Here is a 27,120-nt window from a genome sequence, read left to right as displayed (position 1 = left end):
ACAACACTTACAATCTGCTGCTGGGAATACCCTGTCTTTTCATATATGCACAAGGTTGCCCTGTCTGTCCCCTCTTCCTACTTCCAGACTGACAGCAGGTGAGATGAGGAAACTGGGTCACAGTGAGATCAAGTGACTTGTCCAAGACGAACCAGCTAGCAAGTGGCAGAGCTGGGAACCGAACCCAGGCAACTGGCTCCAAATTCTCCTTATATATTTAAACAACACTAAGGTTATGTTCTATGCACTGTTAACATTTTCCTATGTCTTTGTTTTAAAATACTGAGTTGGCCCAAAAGTTCATTCATGTTTCTCTGAGGATATTACAGAAGAACCTGAATGAACTTTTTTGGCCAACTCAGTTTTTTCTTCACAGCCTCATATATTTCATCATTTAATAACATTATAGACTTTGACCTGATCCCCAGCTACTGGGCATCTGGATTGTTTGCCGTGTTCCCCCATTATGAATAATAGGGAAGCATTCTCCTTCTTCTAACACAACATAAATCTTTGTGTTAATCTCTCATTGTCCATTTACGTTCACTTTCTAAGAGTCACAGTACTAGACCAAAGGGTCTGAAAATAAATATTTAAAATCAGATACACCTTCTTAATCATTTCTGATAAACATTATACTATTTAACCTTGTATCAACAATTTATTTATACTTACTTTTTCCCTAACAACGGTTATATCACGGATACAGTTCTGTCGTGTAAGCTCAGAATGCTTTCTGGCTTAATTTTTAAGGTGTTTGTCTTTTCCTAATTAATAGACTTTATTTTGAAGAAGGAAATGGCAACCCTCTCCAGTATTCTTGCCTAGAGAATCCTGTGAACAGGGGAGCCTGGTGGGCTGCTGTCCATAGGATTGTACAGAGTCGGACACGACTGAAGCGACTTAGCAGCAGCAGCCTCAGCAGACTTTATGTTTTTGAGCAGTTTTAGGCTTGCAGAAAAAATTAAGCCCAAAGTGCAGAGAGTTCCCAAATACCCCTTCCAGGTTGCAGAGTTTCCATTATTATTAACATCCTGCATTACTGTAGTACCTTTACTACAACTGATGAGCCAGTGCTAATAAAGATCATTAACTCAAGGCTGTCGTTTAAGTTAGGCTTCACTTCATATGTTCTGTGGGTATGGACAAATGTCCAGTGACATATATCCCTGTACCCATTAGGGTATCATTTAGTGTATAGCTTTACTGTCCTAAAAATCCCTTGTTCTTTGTCTGTTCATCCCTCCCTCTCTCCCCGAGCCCTTTGTAATCATGGATCTTTTCATGTCTTTATAGTTTCGCTTTTTTTCGGGGTTCATTTTTGGTGTGTGCTTTTACTTTCCTGTAAGTAATAGCTCTAAGTCTGACTCTATTGAGTCTAGACACTTGCTCAAGTTGAAATACCATCCATATTCTCTACCCAACCATGATTCACCAAAATAAATCTTTAGACGCTTTCTAAAGATCAACCACATGCTATCTGATCCTTGCGTGTCCCTTATATCTCAGCTGCTTTGTCTACCTTATCATCTCCCTAAGGCAGAGCCCCCAACTCTTCTCAAAGGTCAAAGGGACTAATCATCCACACAGCACAGGGGATACAGAATTTTTAAAGCAAGTCCCCAAAGTATCTAACCCTTGGATCACTATATTCAGCAGGACACCTTAGAAATTACATAGATTAAATGAATAAGAAACTGTTATTGGCTACCAAATGCCATGATATACACAAGAGAAGTTAAAATTGCTATCAGATTTCAAGAAGGGACAAAGTGAAACCGACTCTGAACTGTTCAGCTGATTTTATGGAAACTCTTTGACTGCTTGAGAAAAAAATGGGGAAAGAGGAGTCTACATGGCAACAGATGGAAAGGCTAACATGAAATCCTCCCTGCTCTTTGCCATCCTTCTTGAGCAAGAGACTGATATCTGCCTGCCAGTGTCCTTCCCTTGCTACCAAAATCTCTCATTATAAACATCATACAAGGAACAGTATTAGAGCTCTTTGCTGCCTTGAAGGAATGAAACATAAGACCTTCAAATTTTACGGCTTCTGTTAGAATACATTTGTAGGTTCTACCATATTTAAAAAACACCCAAGTGTTTTTCATCCTGGTTCAAAGATAGACAAAGAAGCCTCAGAAAAAGCTCTAGCTATCTAATAGTTCTACCTAGAACATCACGCAAAGAGCAGAATCCAGAGAGCCCAGGACCCCATCTCAGAAGACAGATGGTCCAGTCTCCTGAATTTAACAAAGGAGCCCAGGAGGACCCAATAGAAAGCCCATTCTGGTGTCATTCCGGTCACTGCGCCTACCATTTTGGGTGAGCTTCGTGGAACATATGAGGGTGGCAATCTGAAAGCTGTCCTTTGTGCTGTCTTTGGCTGCTGCAAAGTTGGCTGTGTTTTTAGATGCTTGGAGCTCCTTTTCTTCCATCTCCACCTTGGTTCCAGGCAAGGTCAGGTAGAATTTAGCATCTTCCATCTTCTTGTTGTCACCCTCCAAAGGAAGCATGTCAGGGACACCAGAAGAGTAGACAAAATCTCTTAGTTGCAAATAAAATAATATTTATCATGAGCGCAGTGAATTTCTAGCATAAAAAACAAAGTTTTTATAGTAGATCCCTTCTAACTCTGAGGTGTTTGTTAGGATATTTTTCAAAAATCTTAAACCTAGAAATAATTTAAACATTGTATGAAAATGGAATAAGTAATGAAGCAGAAATCAATATCCTAGTCTGTTATAAATACGTAAGTAAACAGTAAGGTTGGATTTTATTTTCTTGAACGTGTAAATTGTCACAGTTATACTTCATTGGGTCCCCTGAGAAGAAAGAGCTAGCCATGGCTTCCAACACTATTTCTGAGCTCAGGAGCTATTAACGGAAATACACATCAGGCAGCTTCATCTCAGAAACGCTATCAACTGAAAAAATCCTCGATGTTGGTGGACAAATGAGATCTTCTCAACATCTACTTTCGACTCTAAAATCTCAGTGGGAATGATAGCTCTGCAGCACTTAGATGGAAGAATACGGACAAAACTGATACTGGAGGAAGAGGGGCCGCAGAGCATAGAAATGGTGCCTGGCTCATGCTGATATGAAAACCACATCCTGCCACACCCACCACCTGCTAACCCAGCCCAACAGTGCAATTATCAATGCTCCACAAGGGGTGATGCAAAGAACAGAAAGCCAGAGCACGACCTCTGGCTGTTCACCTCCATGATGCCATTTGCAGAAGAAGGGACCATCCTTTGCCCCCAGAGAAAAAACTGAAGAGCTTCTCAACCACCCCACATGGAAGCCCAGAAAAAAAAAAAAATCACTAATGAATGTAAAATATGATAATATAGAAAAGCAAAACAAAAGCTAACAAATACACCTAGGAACTGGGACAGTCCTATGAGATGGGAGGTGCATTCATAACACCAAGGTAAGGAGGTATCTTCATGGTACTAAATCTTTGCAAAATGATAATCCAGATCATACTTTTTCATGTTAATTCACATTTTTAATTGCTAATAATCATAGTTTTCAAATATTTATTGATAATTTATACTTTGTTTATGAACAGGCTGTTATGGTCCTTTCACTGTTTTTGAATTAATGTGACTCCTTATGCTTTTCTAAGACATTTGTATACAAATTCAAGGATATCAATCTTTGCAAGTCTTACGCTGTAAATCCTATTTCACTATTTGTTATTTAACATTTAATACTATTGTGTTGGCCGAGAAGTTTTTTCAGTTTTTAAGCAAAAATAAAGGACGCATTTTTCATTTTCAAAAAAAAATTTTGTTTTTTTCTTTTCACTTGGCCATGCTGCACAGCATGTGGGATCCAAGTTCCCCAACCAGGGATGGAACCCACGCCCCCTGCAGTGGAAGTGTGACTGGCAGTCCCCACTGGACCATCAGGGAAGTCCCAGGACTATCACTTATTAGACTGAAGGGGATGGGAGCCCATGAAGCTGGTATGATCACAGTCCTCCGGGATTTGAGACTGGTAAGTGCGAACACATTAGCTCTAGAGAAGTTTCTGATAGCTATACACGAAGTCTAAAAGGAGTTTTCAGAATCACTTTCAGAGGGAGTAAGGAGGTCCTCAGCCTCCTCCTTTAGCACCACCTTATACACCACCAGATCGTGCCTCCCGTCCTGCAGAGTGGTGCCATTTATGTTCATCAGCTTCACAAAGGACACGCCAAAGGCTCGCTCCGATTTATCTCTGGCTGAAAAGACAAGAATATATGTCTGAGCGGGGCAGAAGGACCAGGGAGTGATGGCTATGACAGCTGATGGCACACTGCTCTGCAGTCAGGCGTTCAACTGCACGCTCATCAATTAGTTCAGTGAGCTCCAATAAGCCATATGGATTATCCATGTCACTGCCTCCCTGAAGGAAACAGTTCCTTAACTGAAATCTTCTGGTGCCCCCAACACAGACCCTGCTCTTCCTATATTTATGAATGAATGACACCAGAATCCACTCAAACATCCAATCAGAACAACGAGTATCGACACTAACCCTGCCCCCAGGCTAACCCCACATCCCAAGAGCCTCTGGACACCTCTTCTCTCCATTCCTGCTGTTCCCTCCTGAGTCCAGGCCACCCTCATCACTTCCCTGTATTCCCATAAGCTCTTCATAACAGGTCTCTCTGTCTTTAGCCCTTCACTACCCAACATCTCTCTACTCTTTGGTATTAATTTCCAAAATCAAACCTAATCAGGTCAAATGCCATGCTTCCAAACCATTCCATGGGCTATCTCACTACTGCTGTTTTAAAACAGACTCAGTACGTATGTATGTATACTCTGTGTATATGTATTTATTTAGTTATATTTTGCTGTGCTGGGTCTTTGATGCTGTGCACGGGCTTTCTCTAGCTGTGGTGAGCAGGGACTACTCTCTAGTTGTGTATGGGCGTCTCACTGCAGCAGCTTCTCTTACTTTGGAGCCTGGGCTCTAGAGCACAGGCTGAGTAACTGTGGTACATGGGCTTAGTTGCTCCTCAGCAAGTAGGATCTTCCCAGACCAGCAATGAAATCCATGACCCTGGCATTGGTAGGCAGATTCCTAGCCACTGGACCACCAGGGAAGTACATCAGCAAGTATTTATTATATTTCAAGGTTTGTGGACAGCAAGGAGATCAAACCAGTCAATCCTAAAGGAAATCAATCCTGAATATTCACTGGAAGGACTGATGCTGAAGCTCCAATACTCTGGCCATCTGATGCAAAGAGCTGACTCACTGGAAAAGACTCTGATGCTGGGAAAGACTGAGGGCAGGAGGAGAAGGGGGCGACAGAGGATGAGATGGTTGGATGGCATCACCAACTCCATGGACAGGAGCTTGAGCAAACTCCAGGAGACAGTGAAGGACAGGGAAGCGTGGCGTGCTGCAGTCCATGGGGTTGCAAAGAGTCAGACACAACTTAGCCACTGAATAACAACAACAAGGTTGTGATGCCATTTAAGGTTTCTGTTCCTCTCTTTTTCCAAGATGCCAATGTGCCAGGAAAAGGGGTTATGTGTTTCTTGTGGCATCTGGGAGGGAGAATCCAGCCTCTTAAGGAAGGAAAGGGCTTCCCTCCTGGTCTTCAGAGTTGGCCTCTGAGCTCACCATGTCCCGTACTCAGATATCTATGGCTGGGGTGACTTGTGGCCCCTTCTCACCACAGGCACACCTCTAAGCTCTGCTAGGTCTCGTGTGTCCCCAGACTGGCTGAGCATGTATCTGTTATGAAAAGATTATACTATAGTTTGTTCATATGCTCTCCTTTTGATGGCCACTTGGGCCGTGTCCAGTTTGGTTGGGGATACCATGACTAAAGCTGTTATAAATAGATAACAAATCACCACCACCACACCACCTATACTTGCAATCCCCAATCGTTATGGCACCAGGGACTGGTTTCATGGAAGATAATTTTTCCACAAACCAGGGGCAGGGGGGATGGTTTCAGAATGATTCAAATGCATTACATTTATTGTGCACTTATTTCTATTAGTATTGTATCAGCTCCACCTCAGATCATCAGGCGTCAGACTCTAGAAGTTAGGGACTCCTGACCTATACAACACTCTTTAATGGCTCCTCCACAAGATGGTCTGAAAGAACCTTCACTTTTCCATGATCCTGCTCCAGCCTGCCTGGAATCAGACTGCCGAGGCGTTAATATGGATTCTTACTAGCCCTGTGACCCTGGGCAAAGTGAAAGTAAAAGTCACTCAGTCATGTCCAACTCTTTGCAACCCCATGGACTTCTCCATGGAATTCTCCAGGCCAGAATACTGGGGTAGGAAGCTGTTCCCTTCTCCAGGGGATCTTCCCAACCCAGGGATCGAACCCAGCTGAGCCACCAGGGAAGACCAAGAATACTGGAGTGCATAGCCTATCCCTTCTCCAGCGGATCTTCCCAGGAATCGAATCAGGTTCCCCTGCATTGCAAGGGGACTCTTTACCAGCTGAGCTACCAGGGAAGCCCAACCTTGGGCCTAACATCTCTGTGCCTCACTTTCCTTATGTACAGATGTGGATAATAGTAGTATGGATCTTATCAGACTACTGTAGATACTAAACAAGACAGTGTATAAATATAAATACCATATGGTATTTGGTACAAACTAAGAGCTTGAGAAATGCTCCTTTAGTATAATGTAGAACTGGACGAAATTGCTAATATTTGACTATTTGCTACTGACCTATAAAACTGGCACTTTAAGATGGCTCAATTTAATATTATAATTGCTCCCACTTCAGCCTCCCCTTCCTTTTTCAAACACATTTCTCCACCATCACGCTTCGCTGGGCTAACCTCTGCTTATCTTCGAGGCTCAGACAGGATGTAGGAAATCTTAGGAGCTGTAGGAAATCCCCAGGCAGGGTTGGGTGCTAGGCTTACAACTCCACGTTTGCTGCTGTAACATGTCACATTGATCTGACCTTCATCGTCTGTTTTCGTACTCATCTTTCTAACTAGGTCACAGAGACTTTTCAGAGCAGTGCCTGAGTCCTGTCTTCTATTATCTATTGAGGGCCTGGCCTGCAGTCTGGTAGGTAGACGGCAGTCAAAAATTTCAGTTTGGAAGGAAGGACTGGACTTTCATGCAGTGCTGAATAAGAACAACACTTCCAGACACATTGTGATCAAGTGGAAAATAAACAATATTCTCCTTTGTTCATACTTTAGAAAGGTTAACTCATGAACAATGATCTAAAATTTAAAATAGTTATTTCATTAAAAAAAAATTTGGGAAACTAGAGATTAAACACTTTTCTGGCTTCGGGATTTCTCAGAAATATGACAACATACACTGTGAATGCCTAAGAGGAAAATATAATACACAAGCATTTCCTACCTCTATCCAACTGTGAAACTCACTGTGTCAGAGAGCATCTATTAGCATCTTAGAGAACCTTAGTACTCACAGAACACATTTGGAGAAAATTCTGATACAGAATACAAATCCTGAAAACCTAGAAAAATTCATTAAAAAATATTTCCTTAGCACCAATGAATCCAGAGATAAAGATGCCAAGTATCTTGCTCCACAGACACACAAAAGTGCCATCAAGCTGGATGTTTTTTTGAATGAAAGATATTGTTTCGATGAAAGTATGTCACAGACCTCCTAATACTTACATTCCTGAGACGACCGGTGTCGGAAGGTAAATCTTATATGGCAGCGAGTAACTTCTTCTATAGCAATGGACACCTGCATAATAATTCAGAATTACGAGTTTATATCAATTCAGTCCTCGGCACGCAAAGCTCATTGTATAAAATGAGGCCCATTTTAGTATCTGGTCATAAGGAGTCACTGTGATTGAGTGAGATTTCATGGAGGACTTCCTGCAAGAGAGCTTTAGCTATTTCTAAAAACCAAGTGAAGCTCAAGAGATCATCTTTGCTATTTATCATAGATTCTGAAAGTGGAGATACTACAAATTTCTACTGTCTTCTCAAGTATGAAGCAGGAGACGCTTCAGAGTGAAAACATCAGTACTTGTACCTTTCAGACACAAGCTGTACATGAATACAGTAACAAGTAGGGACTATAATAGAAAGAAAGGGATTCCCTGGTGGCTCAGTAGTAAAGAATCTGCCTGTGAAGGCAGAAGACCCAGGATTGATTCCTGGGTTGGGAAGGTTCCCATGAGAAGGAAATGGCAAGCCACTCCAGTATTCTTGCCTGGAGAAACCCATGGATGGAGGAGCCTGACGGGCTACAGTCCATGAGGTCACAGAGTCAGACGTGACTGAGCACATACACGCACTAGAAGAGAAAGATAAAATACTGGAGAAAAGGAAGATTTTTATTTTTGCTGCTTATATGTACAGAAGGGACAGGAAAACAGAGACATGGGGCATGTACAGAGCAGAGAATTTGTGGCAAGAGTTTAATTATGGTGTGGTTATATAATGGACTATTACGTAAATATCTATCATGAACATCTACCTCAACATGAATCAGCCATAGGTATACATATATTCCCTCCTTTTTGAACCTCCCTCCCAGCTCCCTCCCCATCCCACCCCTCTAGGTTGATACAGAGCCCCTGTTTGAGTTTCCTGAGGCATACCACAAATTCCCATTGGCTATCCACTTTACCTATGATAATGTAAGTTTCCATGTTACTCTTTCCATACATCTCATTCCGTCCTCCCCTCTCCCCATGTCCGTATGTCTATTCTCTATGTCTGTTTCCCCACTGCTGTCCTGTAAGTAAGTTCTCCAGTACCATTCTTCTAGATTCTGTATATATGTGTTAGAATACGATATTTCTCTTTCTCTCTCTGCCTCACTTCACTCTGTATAATAGGTTCTAGGTTCACCCACCTCATCAGAACTGACTCAAATGCGTCCCTTTTTATGGCTGAGTATTATTTCATTGTACATATGTACCACAATTTCTTTATCCATTCATCTGTTGACAAACATCTAGGTTGCTTCCATATTCTAGCCATTGTAAATTGTGCTGCAATGAACAAGGGATACACGTGTCTTTTTCGATTTTGTTTTCCTCAGGGTATATGCCTAGGAGTGGGGCTGTTGGGTCATATGGTGATTTGATTCCTAGTTTAAATTTATATGAAAAGCATGATTCAAGACATATTAAGTATGTAAAACTCTGGAGGATGGTGCAGTTCAGTTGCTCCGTTGTGTCCAATTCTTTGCGACACCATGGACTGCAGCATGCTAGCCTTCCCTGTCCATCACCAACTCCTGGAGTTTACTCAAGTTCATGTCCATGGAGTCAGTGATGCCACCCGACCATTCCATCCTCTGTCATCCCCTTCTTCTTCCACCTTCAATCATTCCCAGCATCAGGGTTTTCTCAAATGAGTCGGTTCTTCCCATCAAGTGGCCAAAGTATTGGAGTTTCAGCTTTAGCATCAGTTCTTCCAATGAATATTCAGGGACTGATTTCCTTTAGAACGGAGTGGTTGGATCTCCTTGCAGTCCAAGGGACTCTAGACTCTTCTCCAACACCACAGTTCAAAAGCATCAATTCTTCAGCGCTCAGCTTTCTTTATAGTCCAACTCTCACATCCATACATGACTATTGGAAAAACCAAAGCTTTGACTAGATGGACCTTTGTTATCAAAGTAATGTCTCTGCTTTTTAATATGCTGTCTTGGTTGGTCATAACTTTTCTTCCAAGGAATAAGTGTCTTTTAATTTCATGGCTGCAGCCACCAGATGCAGTGATTTTGGAGCCCCCCAAAAAAGTGCCACTGTTTCCCCATCTATTTGCCATGAAGGGACCAGATACCATGATCTTAGTTTTCTGAAAGTTGAGTTTTAAGCCAAATTTTTCACTCTCATCTTTCACATTCATCAAGAGGCTCTTTAGTTCTTCTTTACCCTTTTCTGCCATAAGGGTAGTGACATCTGCATATCTGAGGTTATTGATATTTCTCCCAGCAATCTTGATCCCAGCTTGTGCTTCATCCGGTCCAGCATTTCTCATAATGTACTCTGTATATAAGTTAAATAAGCAGGGTGACAATATATAGCCCTGACATACTCCTTTCCTGATTTGGAACCAATCTGTTGTTCCATGTCCAGTTCTAACTGTTGCTTCCAGACCTGCATACAGATTTCTCAGAGGCAGATCAGGTGGTCTGGTCTTCCCATCTTGTTAAAAATTTTACATAGTTTGTTGTGATCCACATAGTCAGGCTTTGGCGTAGTCAATAAAGCAGAAGTAAATGTTTTTCTGGAACTCTCTCGCTTTTTCGATGATCCAACAGATGTTGGCAATTTGACCTCTGGCTCCTCTGCCTTTTCTAAATCCAGGTTGAACATCTGGAAGTTCACAGTTCACTGCCTGGCGAATTCTGACCATTACTTTGCTGGCATGTGAGATGAGTGCAATTGTGTAGTAGTCTGAATATAGTTTAACACTGCCTTTCTTTGGGATTGGAATGAAAACTGACCTTTTCCAGTCCTGTGGCCACTGCTGAGCTTTCCAAATTTGCTGGCAGGTTGAGTGTAGCACTTTGACAGTATCATCTTTTAGGATTTGAAATAGCTCAACTGGAATTCCATCACCTCCACTAGCTTTGTTCGTAGTGATGCTTCTTAAGGCCCACTTGACTTTGCATTCCAGGATGTCTGGCTCTAGGTGAATGATCACACCATCGTGGTTATCTGGGTCATGAAGATCTTTTTTGTATAGTTCGTCTGTGTCTTCTTGCCACCTCTTCTTAATATCTTCTGTTTCTGTTAGGTCCATACCATTTCTGTCCTTTACTGTGCCCATCTTTGTGCATTTATTATGCCTCCAACCATTGTGGAGGATGGTTACTTCTGAATTAAGATACAAGGGCAATTATTTTTTAGTTTTCTGTGAAGCGTTTTTAAGACTCTGACAATCAGAAAGAGTCAATGTGGATAAGCAACAAAGTCCCATTGTACAGCACAACGAACTATATTCAGTATCCTGATCTCAGCCACAATGGAAAAGAATACTCAAAAGAATGTGCATGTGTGTGTGCGTGGGTGTGTATACAGAGGTGAGCGTCTCTGGTGGCTCAGTAGTAAAGGATCCTCCTGCAAATGCAGGAAATGCGGTTCGATCTCTGGGTCAGAAGGATCCCCTGGAGACAGAAACGGCAACTCACTCCAGTATTCCTGCCTGGGAAATCCCACGGACAGAGCAGCCTGGCGGGCTGCAGTCCACGGGGTAACAGAGTTGGACATGACTTAGCAACTGAACAAAAGCAAAAACTAGAAATTCGTATGAACAATGGAACTGCTTTGCTGCACAGCCAAAATTAATGCAATGTTGTAAATAAACTATACTTCAATTAAATAATAAAAAAGAAAGCGCTAATGGAGCCTGGGGCTCAGGAAAAAATGGGCTCTAGTGTAGACTCTGACACAGAGCCGCTAGAGGAACATGGTTGCTTCACTTCTCTGAGTATCAGTTACCTCTTTAGAAAAAGGGCTACTGGTGGGACTTCCCTTGTGGTCCAGTGGTTAAACTCTGCCTTCTAATGCAGGTGGTGCCCAGCCTGGTGGGGGAACTAAGATCCCCCATGCTGCTCAGTGTGGTGAACGATTAACAGAAAAGAAAGAAGAAGGGGTACTGCAACTCAGACCATTTCAGTTGCAGAGCTATTGCAAGGCTCACATGAGCTGACTGATCTCAAGAGCACTTTGGAATCTGAAAAACATGTAACTAAATTGAAAAGGGGTCCAGCAAACTTGGTTAGAGACCAAGAAGGAGAGAAATGTTAGGAAACTGCTCATAAAAGTGTGAAAATTTCCATTTGGTGCTGGACCATCTTGGCAGCCTCTTATATCATTAAAACCACAAGTTTTTCTCCAAATTTCAACACGCTGACAAACTAGAACGTTATTTAAGATTTCTGAAGTTTCTGAAAGAGAAATGCTCTTCTAAAGAATTACGATGATCAGTGCATTTCTTAATGCACACCACAGGCAACCTATGTAAAACTTCGGGATAAAGGAGGAATCACTGGTGGGTAAAAGGGTTATTTGTGGAGATGTGTTTGGACGTAAAGTCTGTCAAACAGAGTGAAGTAAGTCAGAAAGAGAAAAACAAATATAGTATATTAATGCACGTATGTGGCACCTAGAAAAATGATACAGATGAACCTAGTTCAGGGCAGGAATAGAGACACAGACGTAGAGAACAGATGTGTAGACAAAGGGGGTGGGATGAATCAGGAGATTGAGATTGACATGTATACATTGTGTAGAACAGAGAGCTAGTGGGAAGCTGCTGTATGGCACAAGGAGCTCAGCTCACGGCTCTGGGATGAACTAGAGGGGTGGGATGGCAGAGTGGGGTGGGAAGAAGGGTCAAGGGCAGGGGTATATGTATACATATAGCTGATTCACTTCATTGTGCAGCAGAAACTAACACAACATTGTAAAGCAACTGTATCCTAAGTTAAAAAAAGAAGAAAGGAATCTAAAAGAGGTTTCATATGTGACAGAAGTTACTGACAGCACATTCTCACCTTGACGGTCTCATACCAACAGGGCTGCTTGACTTGATAATACACCACTGATTTGTACTCAGAAATGCCTTCATATCCAGCACCAGGATGAATCGCTTTCTTTGGATGGAAAGAAAAAATTAGGAGGTGATAATATTATCTAGACACTCCGGGTACTCCACATGGCTAGCGCATGTCTTACACTGGCATCCATAAGTTGATTACCTCTGGGGTGAAGAGGGAGATGACTTTCTAAGAATATGTGGTACATGTATACAATGGAATACTACTCATCCATAAAAAGGAATGAAACAATGCCATTTGCATCAACATGGATGGACCTTAGTATTGTCATACTAAGTGGTAAAGTCAGTCAGAAAAAGACAAATATGAAATCCCTTACACGTGGAATCTAGAGTATGACAGACATGAACTTATTTACAAAATGCAAACAGACTCACGGACATAGAAAACAAACTGCTGGTTTCCAAAGGGGAAGGTTCAGGAATGGGATACTTAGGAACTTGAAATGAAAAGATACGCACTACTCTATATAAAATAGGTAACGAGGACCTACTGTACAGCACAGGGAACTATATGGAATATGTTCTAAAAACCTACATGTGAAAAGAATCTAAAAAAGAATGTACATAGATGATCGACAGATAATGCTGTATAGATACTTTGCTGTATACCTGAAACGAACATAACACTGTAAAGCAACCATATGTCAATAAAAGAAATTAATTTAAAACGACTGAGTTTTGGGCTTCCCCAGTGGCTCAGTGGTAAAGAATCTGCCTGCCAATGCAGGAGACACAGGTTTGATCCCTGATCTGGGAGGATCCCCCATGCCACAAAGCAACTAAGCCCAGGCACCACAACTCTTAAGCCTGTGCTCTAGAGTCTGTAAGCTGCAACTACTAAGCCCATGTGCTACAACTACTAAAGCCCGCATGCCCTAGAGCCTGTGCTCCGCAACATGAGAAGTCACTGCGATGAGAAGCCTGCACACCCCGACTAGAGAGTAGCCCCCACACACCACAAACTAGAGAAAAGCCCAGCAAAGCCAAAAATAAATAATTAAATTATATAGTTTTAAAAAAAAGAGTGAGTTTCTAGCACTTTGAGGGTCCAAATATCTCAATGTGTAGTTGCTAAGGCACCCAGTACCAGCTTAACATTCCTCTTTGCTGGAACTTTAATTCTCTCTTCCATTCCAACCATATACTGTCTTTCCTTCCTTTCCTCTTTCCTCTTTCAGGGAATGGAGGTCTAGTGAGGGTGACCCAGAGCTAAGCACGCTGCAGACATAAAGCCATATGAGGTCCTGTCTACACTCTTGTTTTAAGGACTTGGTACATAGGTGTGGTGTGTCCACTGGAACTTAGGGTTGTGGCTCTTCCTAGAAAGGAACCACTTAGTTCAGTAGAGTCAGGCCTCCATGAGGGTATTTCCAAGCTAGTTAGCAAAGCCATGAAGATGTGTACTTGAACTCTTGGGGTGAAAGGGCTCTCCTAACAGCACAAAGAAATCACTCCCGCATTGTGGCCCACAGCATTCTGCTTCTCCCTCTATGCAGAGGACAACTTGTCTTTAAACAACAGATTCCTTCGAAGACGAGCACATCCCCAGGAAGTGGTGGATGGTGTACTCTGCTGTGCCCCCACCACGATGCACTCAGTGAATGGAGTGGACTCCCCAGCAGGTAACTATGGCTCACCCAAGAGAAGCCAGAGGTCACTCGCGACAGTTAAGAGCCTGCCATGACCACCCCTTGCCTATCCTCCTCCATGACGTCAGAATCAAGACTTAACTTCTGTTAGAGGAACAATGGACCAGAAGTCAGGACACCTGTGTCCGTTTCCTGCATCACCTCTGGGTCCTGTGCTTCCCTGAGAGAACACCTTATCCTCTCTGGGCTGCAGTTTGATGATCTCTAAAACTGAAAAGCGTGGTAGTTGACCTCGAACCAAGAAACCTTCCAGTGTAACAGCTCTAAGCAGTACATCTCCACTGGTTCAGCTCATCCAGGTGGAGGACCTTATCAGGTTGAAAGTGTCTAAATTACTTGAAAATGATTAAGAACCCCTACATCAGGGGCTTCCCTGGTGGCTCGGTGGTAAAGAATCTGCCTTCCATCGTAGGAGACATGCGTTTGATCCCTGATCTGGGAAGATCCCATACGCCTTGGCACAAAGTAAGCCCATGCACCGCAACTATTAGTCCCAGGAGCTGCAACTACTGAGTCCATATGCGTCAACTACCGAAGCCCAAGAGCCCACGCTCTGCAATGAGAAGCCTGCACACTGCCAGAAAGAGTAGCCCCCACTCACTGCAACTAGAGAAAGCCTGTGTGCAGCAATGAAGAGCCAGTGCAGCCAAAAATAAATCAATAAAAAAAAAGGGAGAGAGAATCGCTACATCAGAAATGTACACCTGAAATCCTGGTGGCTTGAGCTCTTTCTCAGCACAGGAGAAATAATAAAATTAAGTGTCTATGTGAACTTAGTAATAAAATTGGTAACTGCTAATCACGAATTTAATGGGCTTCCTTACTTTTTTCTTGTGAAACACCAAATCCACTCTACAGTGAAGAACAATTAACATCAGGCCTGAAGTCCTGTAAAGGAGGGTGTGATGGCAGTGGGACTACTGGGAACATCACTAACCTCCAAGAGCCTGCCCTCCTCGTCATGTACAGACATGGTCACCTCCACGTTCTTTGGTGTCTTCTTTTTCCCCTTGTCAAACTCCCCATGGATGAGGGTGACATAAATATCATTCCGAACATCTCCTGCAATACAAGAACCCATCCTGTGAGTGGTGATACCTAGAGTCATTTTGAAATTTCAGAGTGTAATAAGATGTAAATTATATGTAAAATATAAAATGCTCTGACTTTGTAATAAACTATTTACATAGGAGTTTTTATATGTATTGTTCCCAATAGCTTACTTCATTTTACCGCTCCATACATAGCACAGTGTCTGTGAAGTACAGTTTAGTGCTATTTGTTGTATACATGAAACTTCCGTAATATAGTACATCAATTATACCACAATAAAAACATGTGAGCAATGATTTATCCATAAGGATATTCAGTGTGGTATGGTTTGTTAATGTGAAAACTTTGACACATCTTCTGTTTCCAACCACAGAAACAGCTGAATAAGTTAAGGTACAGTGAAATGAAATAATATTCATTTCCAGGAGAAATATCAATCACCTCAGATATGCAGATGACACCACCCTTATGGCAGAAAGTGAAGAGGAACTAAAAAGCCTCTTGATGAAAGTGAAAGTGGAGAGTGAAAAAGTTGGCTTAAAGCTCAACATTCAGAAAACGAAGATCATGGCATCCAGTCCCATCACTTCATGGGAAATAGATGGGGAAACAGTGGAAACAGTGTCCTACTTTATTTTGGGGGGCTCCAAAACCACTGCAGATGGTGACTGCAGACATGAAATTAAAAGACGCTTACTCCTTGGAAGAAAAGTTATGACCAACCTAGATAGTATATTCAAAAGCAGAGACATCACTTTGCCGACTAAGGTCCGTCTAGTCAAGGCTATGGTTTTTCCTGTGGTCATGTATGGATGTGAGAGTTGGACTGTGAAGAAGGCTGAGCACCGAAGAATTGATGCTTTTGAACTGTGGTGTTGGAGGACTCTTGAGAGTCCCCTGGACTGCAAAGAGATCCAACCAGTCCATTCTGAAGGAGATCAGCCCTGGGATTTCTTTGGAAGGAATGATGCTAAAGCTGAAGCTCCAGTACACTTTGGCCACCTCATGCGAAGAGTTGACTCACTGGAAAAGACTCTGATGCTGGGAGGGATTGGGGGCAGGAGGAGAAGGGGACAACAGAGGATGAGATGGCTGGATGGCATCACTAACTCGATGGACGTGAGTCTGGGTGAACTCTGGGAGTTGGTGATGGACAGGGAGGCCTGGTGTGCTGCGATTCACGGGGTCGCAAAGAGTTGGACACGACTGAGCGACTGAACTGAACTCCTTTAAAAAACAGACTGAGCACAGACTCTGTTCTGAAGCATTGTGCTAGGTGTTTGGGAGACAACAGTCAGCCATACACCCACCAGCCTTGCTCTCAAGCAGCTTATAGTCTGGTGGGTGAGAGAAGCATTCTCAGACCATCATCTGATGAGATGCGTCATTATAAAGTCAAGATCAATGGAGGGTGTGGGAATCTACCCTTTGGGCTGATACTGGAGGAATGAGAGTAGGAGGGAGAGTAGATAGCATGTGCAAAGGCCCAGAGATAGCATATCCATGATGCTTTCAAGTGAAGGAAATCTGGTATGAGATGAGGTTATGGAGACAGACATAAGCCTGCCTGAGGCCAACAGAAGAATCTGTATCTTCATCCTAAATATAAACAGAAGTCACTGACATGTTTTCAGAAAGGAACGAGTGTGACAATATCAGAAAGGCATTTATAACCGACCATTCATGCTACCATGTGGAGAATCAGGTAGAAAGAACAGCAACAGGGAAACCGGTTAGGAAGACATGGCAGTTGTCCAGGGAACTGATGACAGGAGCTACAATTTAGGGAGCTGCAGCTGGATAAAGAAGGGGGTGGAGTTGAGAGGCTTTCAAAGGGAAAACTGGATCTTCTCCCTCAATCCTGTGTGAAGTAAAGGAAAGGAGGTGTCAAGGGTGATTTCCAGGTTTCTTGTTTATGCAAGTGGATGGATGAGGGGCTGTTTTCTGAGATAAAAACACAATAAAATAGTCAGGCCCAGATGCTTAGGATGACAAGTTCCAGGTACAGATTTTGAGTTAAGAAATAAAGAGAAAGAATGATCCAATTGAGGGTGGGAAGAGAAGGTCCTCTTCCCACCTCTGATTAAAGGGTCTTAGAACTAGAGATTTGGATTTATAGGCAACTAACACAGAGAAGCAAAATGAATGGAAAAGGACTTCCCTGGTAGTGCAGAGCTCAGACGGTCCGGTTCAATCACTGATCAGGTAACTAAGTCCCACATGCCACAACTGAGAGTTCACATGCTGCAACTAAGACCTAGCACACAGCTAAGTAAATAAATATGAAAAAAAGGAGTGGATGAGATCACCTAGGGAGAGAACAGACTGAAGAAGCAAAGAAAGGGGACCTGTTGAAGACTGAACTCTGTCCCCCTCCCTCAAATTCATATGTTAAAGAGGTGACTAATGTAAAAGGGGGTCATATGGTAAGCCCTCATCCAATATAACTGATACCTTTATAAGACTAGGACACAGATAACACACAGGCCAAGGGGTGACAGTATGAGGATAGAGTAAGGAGGCAGCCACCAGTAAACCAAGAAGAGGATTCTGAAGAAATAACCCTACAGTTATTTTGATTTTTGACTTCCAGCCTTCAGAACTATAAGAAACTATACTTTCATTTTTTTATATTTTATTGTTTGGCTACACCACATGGCATATGGGACCTTAGTTTCCTAACCAGGGATCAGATCCTCACCTGCTGCATTGGAAGCACAGCCACTGGACCTCCAAGGAAGTCCCACATACTTCCATTGTTTAAGCCTCGTAGCCTGTGGTTCTTTGTCATGGCAGCCCAAGCAAACTAAGACAGGGCATAAGGACCAAATATTGAGGAACTCCAAAATTTAAAGGTGAGGTCAAAGATGATAAGTTGGCAAAAGAATCCCAGGAGAGATGCCAGGGGAAGAAAAAAATGAGAAGAGTATGGCATCACCAACAACATGTGGTAACGTTCCAAAAGAGGGAGTGAGCAGCTGTGTGATATGCTAGCCAGAGACGATCGTTAGGCTAAGAATATCCACTGGACTTAGAGACACTATAATCTTTAGTGAGTAGTGACAGCCATTCTGGACAGAGAGACTGACAGGTGAGAAAACAGAGAGGATATAATTGCTTCCAAGAATTCAGCTATGAGGGAAAGTGCAGTAGAGGGAAGAATTAAAGAAGAATCTGGAGCCTGTTCAAATGGTGACAAAAAGGACCCCAGGGAGCGATGGTGGCCCAGATCTGTTTCTCAAACCTGGCCAGTTACCAGGATCCCCAGGAGAACCCAATAAAGGTCCACACAGTCAAAACTATGATGTTTCCAGTAGTCATGTATGGATATAAGAGGTGGACCATAAAGAAGGCTGAGTGCTGAAGAATTGATGCTTTCAAATTGTGGTGCCGGAGAAGATTCTTGAGAGTCCCTTAGACAGCAAGGAGATCAAACCTGTCAATCCTAAAGGAAATCAACCTTGAATATTCATTGGAAGGACTGGTGCTGAAGCTCCAATACTTTGGCCACCTGATGCAAAGAGACAACTCACTGGAAAAGACCCTGATACTGAGAAAGACTGAGGGCAGAGAAGGGGGTGACAGAGGATGAGATGGCATCACCGCCTCAATGGACATGAGTCTGAGCAAACTCCAGTAGATAGTGAAGGACAGAGAAGCCTGATGTGCTTCAATCCATGGGATTGCAAAGACTCGGACAAGACTCAGCAACTAAACAACAACCTGGAGAACCTGGGTCTTTCAAACTGAATCGGAGTCTGGAAAAGTCTGGGAATCTGTATTTTAATATTACCCAGGTAATCCTGATTGGCTGAACCAAAGACTTACATTTCAGACCATCATTCTGGATGATTTTTAAAGTCTATTATAGCCCTGGCAGTTCATGAACTAATAATATTAAGTAGAAGGACTCTTTCCAGACAGATTTCAAAGGTAAATTCACTTTGTCCGAAGAAAAAACTCGTCTATTTCATTTTTTTAGGTTTCAGTCTTGCTGAAGCAATAAAATGGCCATCAGTTACAGGAAGAATTCCAATACTTATTTTTATAAATAGCAAGAAGACAAACATTTTCCAAGAATGTTGCTGAAAATGTATTAGGGTGAAACAGCTCTGTAAAGGATGAAGCAGATGAAAACTACTATTCGCGAGCAAAGAAGATGATCTCCATTTTAGAACTCTTTCATTTGTTCATTCCACAAATATTCTTTTAATACTCACTATGTACACAAATGCGAGAGGCCATCAAATTATTTTGTGCACGCATGCTCAGCCTCAGTCGTGTTCAACTATTAGCGAACCAATGGACTGTAGCCCACAAGGCTCCTCTGTCCATGGGATTTCCCAGGCAAGAATACTGGAGAGGGTTGACATTTCCTCCTCCAGGGGATGTTTCCCACACAGGGATTGAACCGCATGGCCTACGTTGACAGGCGGATTCTTTCCACTGAGCCACCAGGGAAGCCCATCAAATTATTACTGCTCCTTAATTTCACCAAGGACGAACAAGAGCTTCAGTTAGTTTAAAAGAACCTGGGGACTTCCTTTGTGGTTCAGTGGTTAAAAATCTGTGCTTCTATTGCAGAGGGCATAGGTTCAATCCTTGGTCAGGGAACTAAGATCCCACATGCTCTGCAGGGCAGCTAAATTAAATAAATAAAAATTTTAAAAACCTGAATTTTTATGCAATAGATAACAGTTTGGTTTTCAAGAATTTTTCTAACATGCCAAAGATTGTTTATTCATATTTTTTTCTAATGAATATACAACATATTTGTGTTTTGATATTTATATTTTATATAATACACATATATAAAGTTCCTCAAGGGGATGATGTTCTTAAATGGGTCAAATTAGTGAATTCCCTAGAATACATATCCAGATCACTACCACGTGGTGGCAAAAAAGAGGAAACTACAGTAGGAAACTGCAAAACGTTTACTTTCCTATCACAAGTAAGGGGAGAGCCAAGAACACAGCTGGAACACAACGGAACAGAAGGTCCAGCTGAGTCTGAGCTGAGTGGGCACCTTGCTGGAGTTTCCTGTCAAGGAGCCCACAGTGTTGGTGATGTCATCATGAGAAGAGGCACGTGCAGATGCAGCAAGTGAGAACCTGTGCTGTTTGTGCTACTTAATGGGTGGCCTAGGAAGTATTTCAGAAGGACTTGTGCAGAACACAAAGGAAGAGAAACAAAGAGAAAATTTTGAGTTACTTTTAAAAGCGCTCTCTTGGGCTTGCATACTGGGTAGTTTTCTAAGAACCTGCAACTTGCAAATGATGAAATTTGATCCATGTTGCCTCGAGGGTCCCATTAGACACTCCAAATGGTCACTGCAGCACTATTTACAACAGCCAGGACATGGAAACAACCTAAATGTCCAGCAACAGAGGAATGGATAAAGAAGATGTGGTACATATATAAAATGGAATACTACTCAGCCATAAAAAGGAAAAAATTGGGTCATTTGTTGAGACATGGATGGACCCAGAGACTGTCATATACAGTGAAGTAAATCAGAAACACAAAAATCATATTCATACATATTTGTGGAATTGGAAAAAACTGTTATATATAATCCTATTTATAAAGCAGAAACAGACACACAGACATAGAGAACAAACGTATGGACACCCAGAGGGGGAAGGGGTTGGGATGAACTGAGAGATGGACATTGACGTATATACACTATTTGTGCATGTGTGTGTTAAGTTGCTCAGTCATGTCCGACTCTGCGACCCCACGACCTGTAGCCCACTATATTCCTCTGTTCATGGGATTCTCTAGGCAAGCATTATCCATACTATGTGTAACAGATAACTAACAAGAACCTACGTATAGCACAGGAATCTCTACTCATTGCTCTGTGGTGATCTAAATGGGAAGGAAATCAAAAAAAGAGTGGATATATGTATAACAGCAAAGAGTCAGACACGACTGAGTGACTGAACTGAACTGATAGCTGATTCACTTTGCTGTACAGTGGAAATTAACACGACATTGTAAAGCAACTACACCTGAATAAAAAAAACTTTTTTAAAGTGATGGCTATGTGGAAGAAAGTCCTAGAGGATGCATAACAGGCGAATCAAGCAAAGCATTTACCTGGAAGGATTATCTCAGGAAAGCCCATCTTCCGTGCGATAGCTGTGGATCGATCAATCAAGTGTGAAAAATTTTTCTGAACTTGTGTGAGATCTCCTGGCAATAGCTTCAAGGACACCCAAAGTCCTTTAAAGAAAAAAAAGACAAATTTTTAGCTCTTTGTTATGATCTATATAATAAATGCACACTCAAACGTTAAGAAAAATATATGCCTGGTATTAATACACAGATACATTACTGTAAAGACATCAATTCTCCCCCAGTTAATTTAGAATTTTAATGACAGTCCCAACAAAAGCAGAGCAGGATTTCTTTGAGAATTTGACAGAGCGGTAAACAGATGTTTGCTCTAGGGGGTAGGGGGAAGATGGTCCCTATCAGATATCAAAATACTGTGAAGTTATAATAATGACTGATATTAGTAGTAAAGATATATAAATCAATGAAAACAATGAAATCAAGTACTATCATATACAGCTATTAAGCATACAGCAAAAGAGACATAACAAATGAAACAATGGATCAATTCTATAAATGTACTGGAATATTCTATTGTACTCAGAGCAGAATCAATCTAACCTCTCACCACACGTTTTCATTAAATTCCTAATGTAAAAGATAATAGGAAAATAGACCAGAAATTAAAAAAAAATAAGTGTACAGCTTTCTGAACCATTTTTCTAAGTAATGAAACAAATGAAGAAATCACAAAAGCAAAATAATTATCTATAAGAGCTGAAATTTTGATATTCATAAAACAACAAAAGGTATAGTTCATATACCATACACTATACAACTACAAAAGGCATGGTGAAACACTCATAAGAAATTATGAGTTTATACTCACTAGATGAAAAATATTCAGATCACAAATAAACAAAACATGAATACACAATTCACCGGGAAATACAAGAAGTTTATAAATATTTGGCTAGCCAGAAACTAAAAAGTATGCATCCTAAGTAGATGGACTATTACCTTTAGTATACAAAGAGTTTACAAAAACTGAGAATGAAAACTTTAGAAAATTATAAATACATATGAGTGCCAGATAATATGAGGTCATTTTATTTTAATGCAACAGAGTTATAGAAGTCAACTTTTCACCCCTGAAACAGGTAAAGAATTTTAAACATCAGTTTGCCAAGCAGGCAGATAGTAATTAGTACCCATCTATGGAAAGCATTCTGGTAATATGTGCGTCTCCAGTCATAAACTTATTCCCATCATCTAATCCAGAAATCCTTCTTCTGGGAATTTTCTTGGGGAGATAGCCCTAAATATGAAAAAGATAGTATGTATCTTTTGGAGAAGGCAATGGCAACCCACTCCACTACTTTTGCCTGGAAAATCCCATCGACAGAGGAGCCTGGTAGGCTGCAGTCCATGGGGTCACTAGGAGCTGGACACGAACCGAGCGACTTCACTTTCACTTTCCACTTTCATGCACTGGAGAAGGAAATGGCAACCCACTCCAGTGTTCTTGCCTGGAGAATCCCGGAGACGGGGGAGCCTGGTGGGCTGCTGTTTATGGGGTCGCACAGAGTCGGACATGACTGAAGCAACTTAGCAGCAGCAGTATATATCTTTTATAGTATATCTTATATATCTTCATATATAAAGATAGCCATACCAGAGTTATTTAAATTTATAATGGTGACAAACTAGAAAGTACTTAAGTATTTACCTAGGGGATTCCATGCTTGGGGGAAAAAAAAAAATCTAAGCAATATATTACACAGCCACAAAAAATATTTATGAAGAACATGAAAACATTTGAAAAGTATTTTGTTAGGAAGGAAGAGAAGGAATATTTTCTTACAGTTTTGATAAAAAAAATTATAGAGACACAGCAATCTAATTAGTTTAAGAATTTTCCACTCTAACAAATTACATCCTTAGGTTAGGAGTTCTAAAACAAGAGAAATATATCTGGTTATTCATTTTTAGAATCTATGTTTCCTCACATCTATTTCTCACTCAGGGTAACTGTCAATACATGGGAAACTAAATATGCCAAAAATAACGTTTTCTAATTGCTTCCACTTCAGAAGACAATTACAAGGTGGTTTAAAAAGAAAAGTAACTCAATCTTTAAAAACTGACCCCCAATCATCACCACCTTGGTATCTAAATTTTAACTATCTTCCCTTGTTGCCTGAATTAAAATTTAGTTTCAATCAGCAAAACTCCTCGGAGTTAAAACTAAGTCAACAAAATGACATATGGAGGTATGAAGAAACGATGTGCTGGAAAGCCCATTATTTTATATGAAATCATATGCATTTACATGACTTTGGTCTCTTTGTTCACAGTTCTTGGAAACGTAATGGGATAAACCTATACAGAGAGTGGAACATAATTATCTTCAAACTCTTTTTCTTTATGCCTTAATTTAGAGCATTGGGATCATAGAGCAGACAAAAGTGAGGAGACTTATCAGATGAGAATTCATTCTACAGAATTTACAAAATACAGCTGCAAGACAATGCTCTCAAGTCTGAACTGCCGTCAGCGTCAGCCAGAAGTTGAGGTGGGCAGTCCCCCGCAGGGTCTGTTTTATATCAGAGAAAGATAATGAAAGGGCCAGAGTCCAAGGACTCAGCTCTGAGGGCCACCACTCCTGAGCCCCACCAGAGCCCCCTCCCCGCTTGGTACACAGGGCCGAGTACCTTGTCCTTTGTGATTCACTTCTTTGGTTGCTATCACTTTATTCAAGATTGACGTGAGTGGTTCATTCTCCCCGATCACGTGGGATGTTATCAGGGGCGACATGATTAGCTGCCTCTGTCGGATATACGTTTCCATGGCAATTCTGGGAAAATGAGAAACCACCGGTAAGACAAAAAGAGGAAGTCTCTGCAGCAAAGCCTCAGATACTGCTGGGTCTGATGGGCCTATCATTTGAAAATATAAACAGAAAAGCAACCTAACTACAGGATACTTTCTCTTTATTTTCCCACTAGGTGCCTATCTTAGCTAATTCATCTCGAAATGACTTGGGGGGAAAAAAGCAACTCAAGAACAAACAAAACTGATGACCAAATGATAAGACTGAAACCAGAGGCAGTGCTTGATGTGCTTTCCAAGGTGGGAGAGGCTGCAGGAATGGAAATGTAGAAGAAGGGTGGAAGCAGGTGCAAGAGACCCAGCCCCCCAGTTCTGGTTCTACTTGACAGTAAGCTCTGCCGGAGTCTCCCCTTCAGGCTTCAGTTTCTTCATCTGTAAGGAAATAGACCTGAAAACACATGCCCTGAAAGCTCCCACCTACTGCCAAAACTCAGTGTACAAGAGTGCTGCGTATGCAATGGATTGTGGATGGTAGAATGGGTTTGTAGAATGCCATGTGATGACGAACTATATATAGGGTTGCAGTGGCACAGGCACCAGCAAACAAGCCTCACTTTAAACAATCAAATCAGGCTGAGATTCTCACAGGGTGATCAAAGAGGGAAGCACGGCCCCCCACTCTATGGAAAGCACAAGCACTACTGGAAACCTCCTATCACCCTGTGTAGGACAATGGTCACCAGTCTTCTCTGCTGTGGTTTTGGTCTCTTGCCCACAACACACAGGCCAGCTTGCTCTGCAGGGTTCAGACCTGTATCCTGACAATACACAAGAAGCATATGCACTATAGGAGCCTGGTGGCTCAGTTGGTAAAGAAACCACCTGCAATGCTGGAGAACCGGGTTCAGTCCCCGGGATGGGAAGATCCTCTGGGGAAAAGAAATGGCAACCCACTCCAGTATTCTTGCCTGGGAAATCCCCGGCTGGATGGAGGAGTCTGGCAGGCTACAGTCCATGGAGTCGCAAGAGCTGAACACGGAATTAGGGACTAAACCACCACCACCACACTGCAGTGTGTTCCTAAAAAGTGGGATTGCTGCAGAATGCATTGTTTTCAAATGACACCCTCTCAGTCTAGCAGGATATGTGTATAAAACTCTCCCAACACAATCGCTGTAAAGCTTTTGAGGTTAAGTTACAAAAGCTTTGCCATAAATCTTGGGAGTTCAATGCCAGAGGCCATGATTTGCATCGTAAAGGCTTTTAAGTGGCTGCTGGCTGCAAAGTGAGTGGTAATCAAATTAGGGCTGGGCTCCTCAGAAACACAAAGCTTGTATTATTCTGTAGCAGAGACAATCTGAGGACTCAGTGTTTCAGCACAACTGCTAGAAAGAGCTGGTTCTGAAAGTAAGCGGGAGGCACATAACCAAACCAGAAACCCACCTCATAAAATGAGACAAATACAGAGAAATGCATTTGAGACAATTCATATCCATAATACTGCTCCTGTTCTACAATTATTTATATTATTTGTATGGAGCAGATAAAATTTCATGTCGATGAATGCTGCCTTGATTATTTATATATACACACATAATACTGTATCATATTTTTTTGTTGTTTAGTTGCTAAGTTGTGTCTGACTCTTTGCAGCCCCATAGAGTATAGTCTGCCAGGGTACAAAAGATTTCCCAGGCAAGAATATAGGAGTGGGTTACCATTTCCTTCTCCAGGGTATCTTCCCAACCCAGGGATCGAACCTGGGTCTCCTGCACTGGCAGGTAGATTTTTTACCGCTAGGCCACTAGGGAAGCTATTGTATCATGTTACCGTATAGTATTTCATATAATGTTCAAGAATCTGCCTACAATGCAGGAGACCCAGGTTGGATCACTGGTTTGGGAAGATGCCTTGGAAAAGGAAATGGCAACCCACTCCAGTATTCTTGCATGGAAATCCCATGGACAGAGGAGTCTGGTGGGCTACAGTCCATGGGGTCACAAACAGTCAGACACAGCTGAATAACTAACAGTTCATATTCATGAATGCTGCTCCTAGTACATATATACACAGTGCCTAATAATATATGAATATATAGCAGAAATATTCATAGATATGAAAATTATCTTTATCATAAGCATGTTTTTATAGTTTATATATTCATGTCTATGCTATGTATTTTAATATTTATTGTATTATATATGACACAGCAAACGGCCAAGGTTTTTATTAAATTTTTTCTATGTATAAGTTGTTCAAAATTTTTGTGTGGTTAAATCAATTTCTTTTTTTCAGTCAAATCTCTGGTATTTGACTCAGAAAGACTTCCCACACATCACATCGTATAAAACTTTTATTTTCCTATAGTACTTTAAGATTGTTGGCTCTTACCCTTTTATGTGTTATCATCTGGAATTTATGATGGTTTATGTTGGGAGATGAGGATTTAACTTACGTTTCTGAAATGGTTGCCTAATCTTGAACAATAGCTTTTGCATGGCTTATCTTTCTCCACTGATTTTTAAATATCATTTTAAAATAATTTAAAAAAATAATATAACCATATTATTGGGGTTGGTCAACAAAGTTTGTTAGGGGATTGTTCCATAACATTTTATGGAGAATCCTGAACAAACTTTTTGGCCAACCCATTACTTATTATTAATAAAATGACATTAACTCAAATATCCCTGGGTCTAGTTTCTGGAATTCTCAGTTTATCACACTGATCTGTGGTAGTGGCTCTACACTGGCCGAGACAATCATCGTTTCTCACTGACGTGACTGTCTCGTTAGGAGTTAGACCCAGCAATGCTTCCAACCGCCTGTGCAAGGTTAAGTGGCACATGCCTGCTGGGGTCAGTCATGATGTTCACAGGCACTCTCACTCAGCTACAGGGATGGAGAATAGCTCTCCAGCGTCCCCCAGTGGCCCACTCTGGGC

General features: G+C 41.7%; 1 protein-coding gene across 1 annotated transcript in view; it reads right to left on the bottom strand.

The window, feature by feature from the left end:
* Positions 1-27,120, bottom strand: part of DOCK5 (dedicator of cytokinesis 5) — a 201,612-nt gene that overhangs the window by 96,046 nt on the left and 78,446 nt on the right. Inside the window, exons 11-17 of the mRNA XM_040243303.1 lie at positions 24,059-24,201; positions 21,387-21,512; positions 15,166-15,290; positions 12,515-12,613; positions 7,657-7,729; positions 4,134-4,237; positions 2,318-2,501 (exon numbers count right to left, since the gene is read on the bottom strand). Of these exons, the coding sequence (XP_040099237.1) occupies positions 2,318-2,501; positions 4,134-4,237; positions 7,657-7,729; positions 12,515-12,613; positions 15,166-15,290; positions 21,387-21,512; positions 24,059-24,201 (854 nt within the window). The remainder of the gene's footprint in view (positions 1-2,317; positions 2,502-4,133; positions 4,238-7,656; positions 7,730-12,514; positions 12,614-15,165; positions 15,291-21,386; positions 21,513-24,058; positions 24,202-27,120) is intronic.

Source organism: Oryx dammah, unplaced genomic scaffold, assembly GCF_014754425.2.
Source record: "Oryx dammah isolate SB20612 unplaced genomic scaffold, SCBI_Odam_1.1 HiC_scaffold_1, whole genome shotgun sequence".
In the NCBI taxonomy this organism is placed as follows: Eukaryota; Metazoa; Chordata; class Mammalia; order Artiodactyla; family Bovidae; genus Oryx; species Oryx dammah.
The sequence above is the reverse complement of the archived record's forward strand: the minus strand, read 5'-3'. Positions and strand labels throughout refer to the sequence as shown.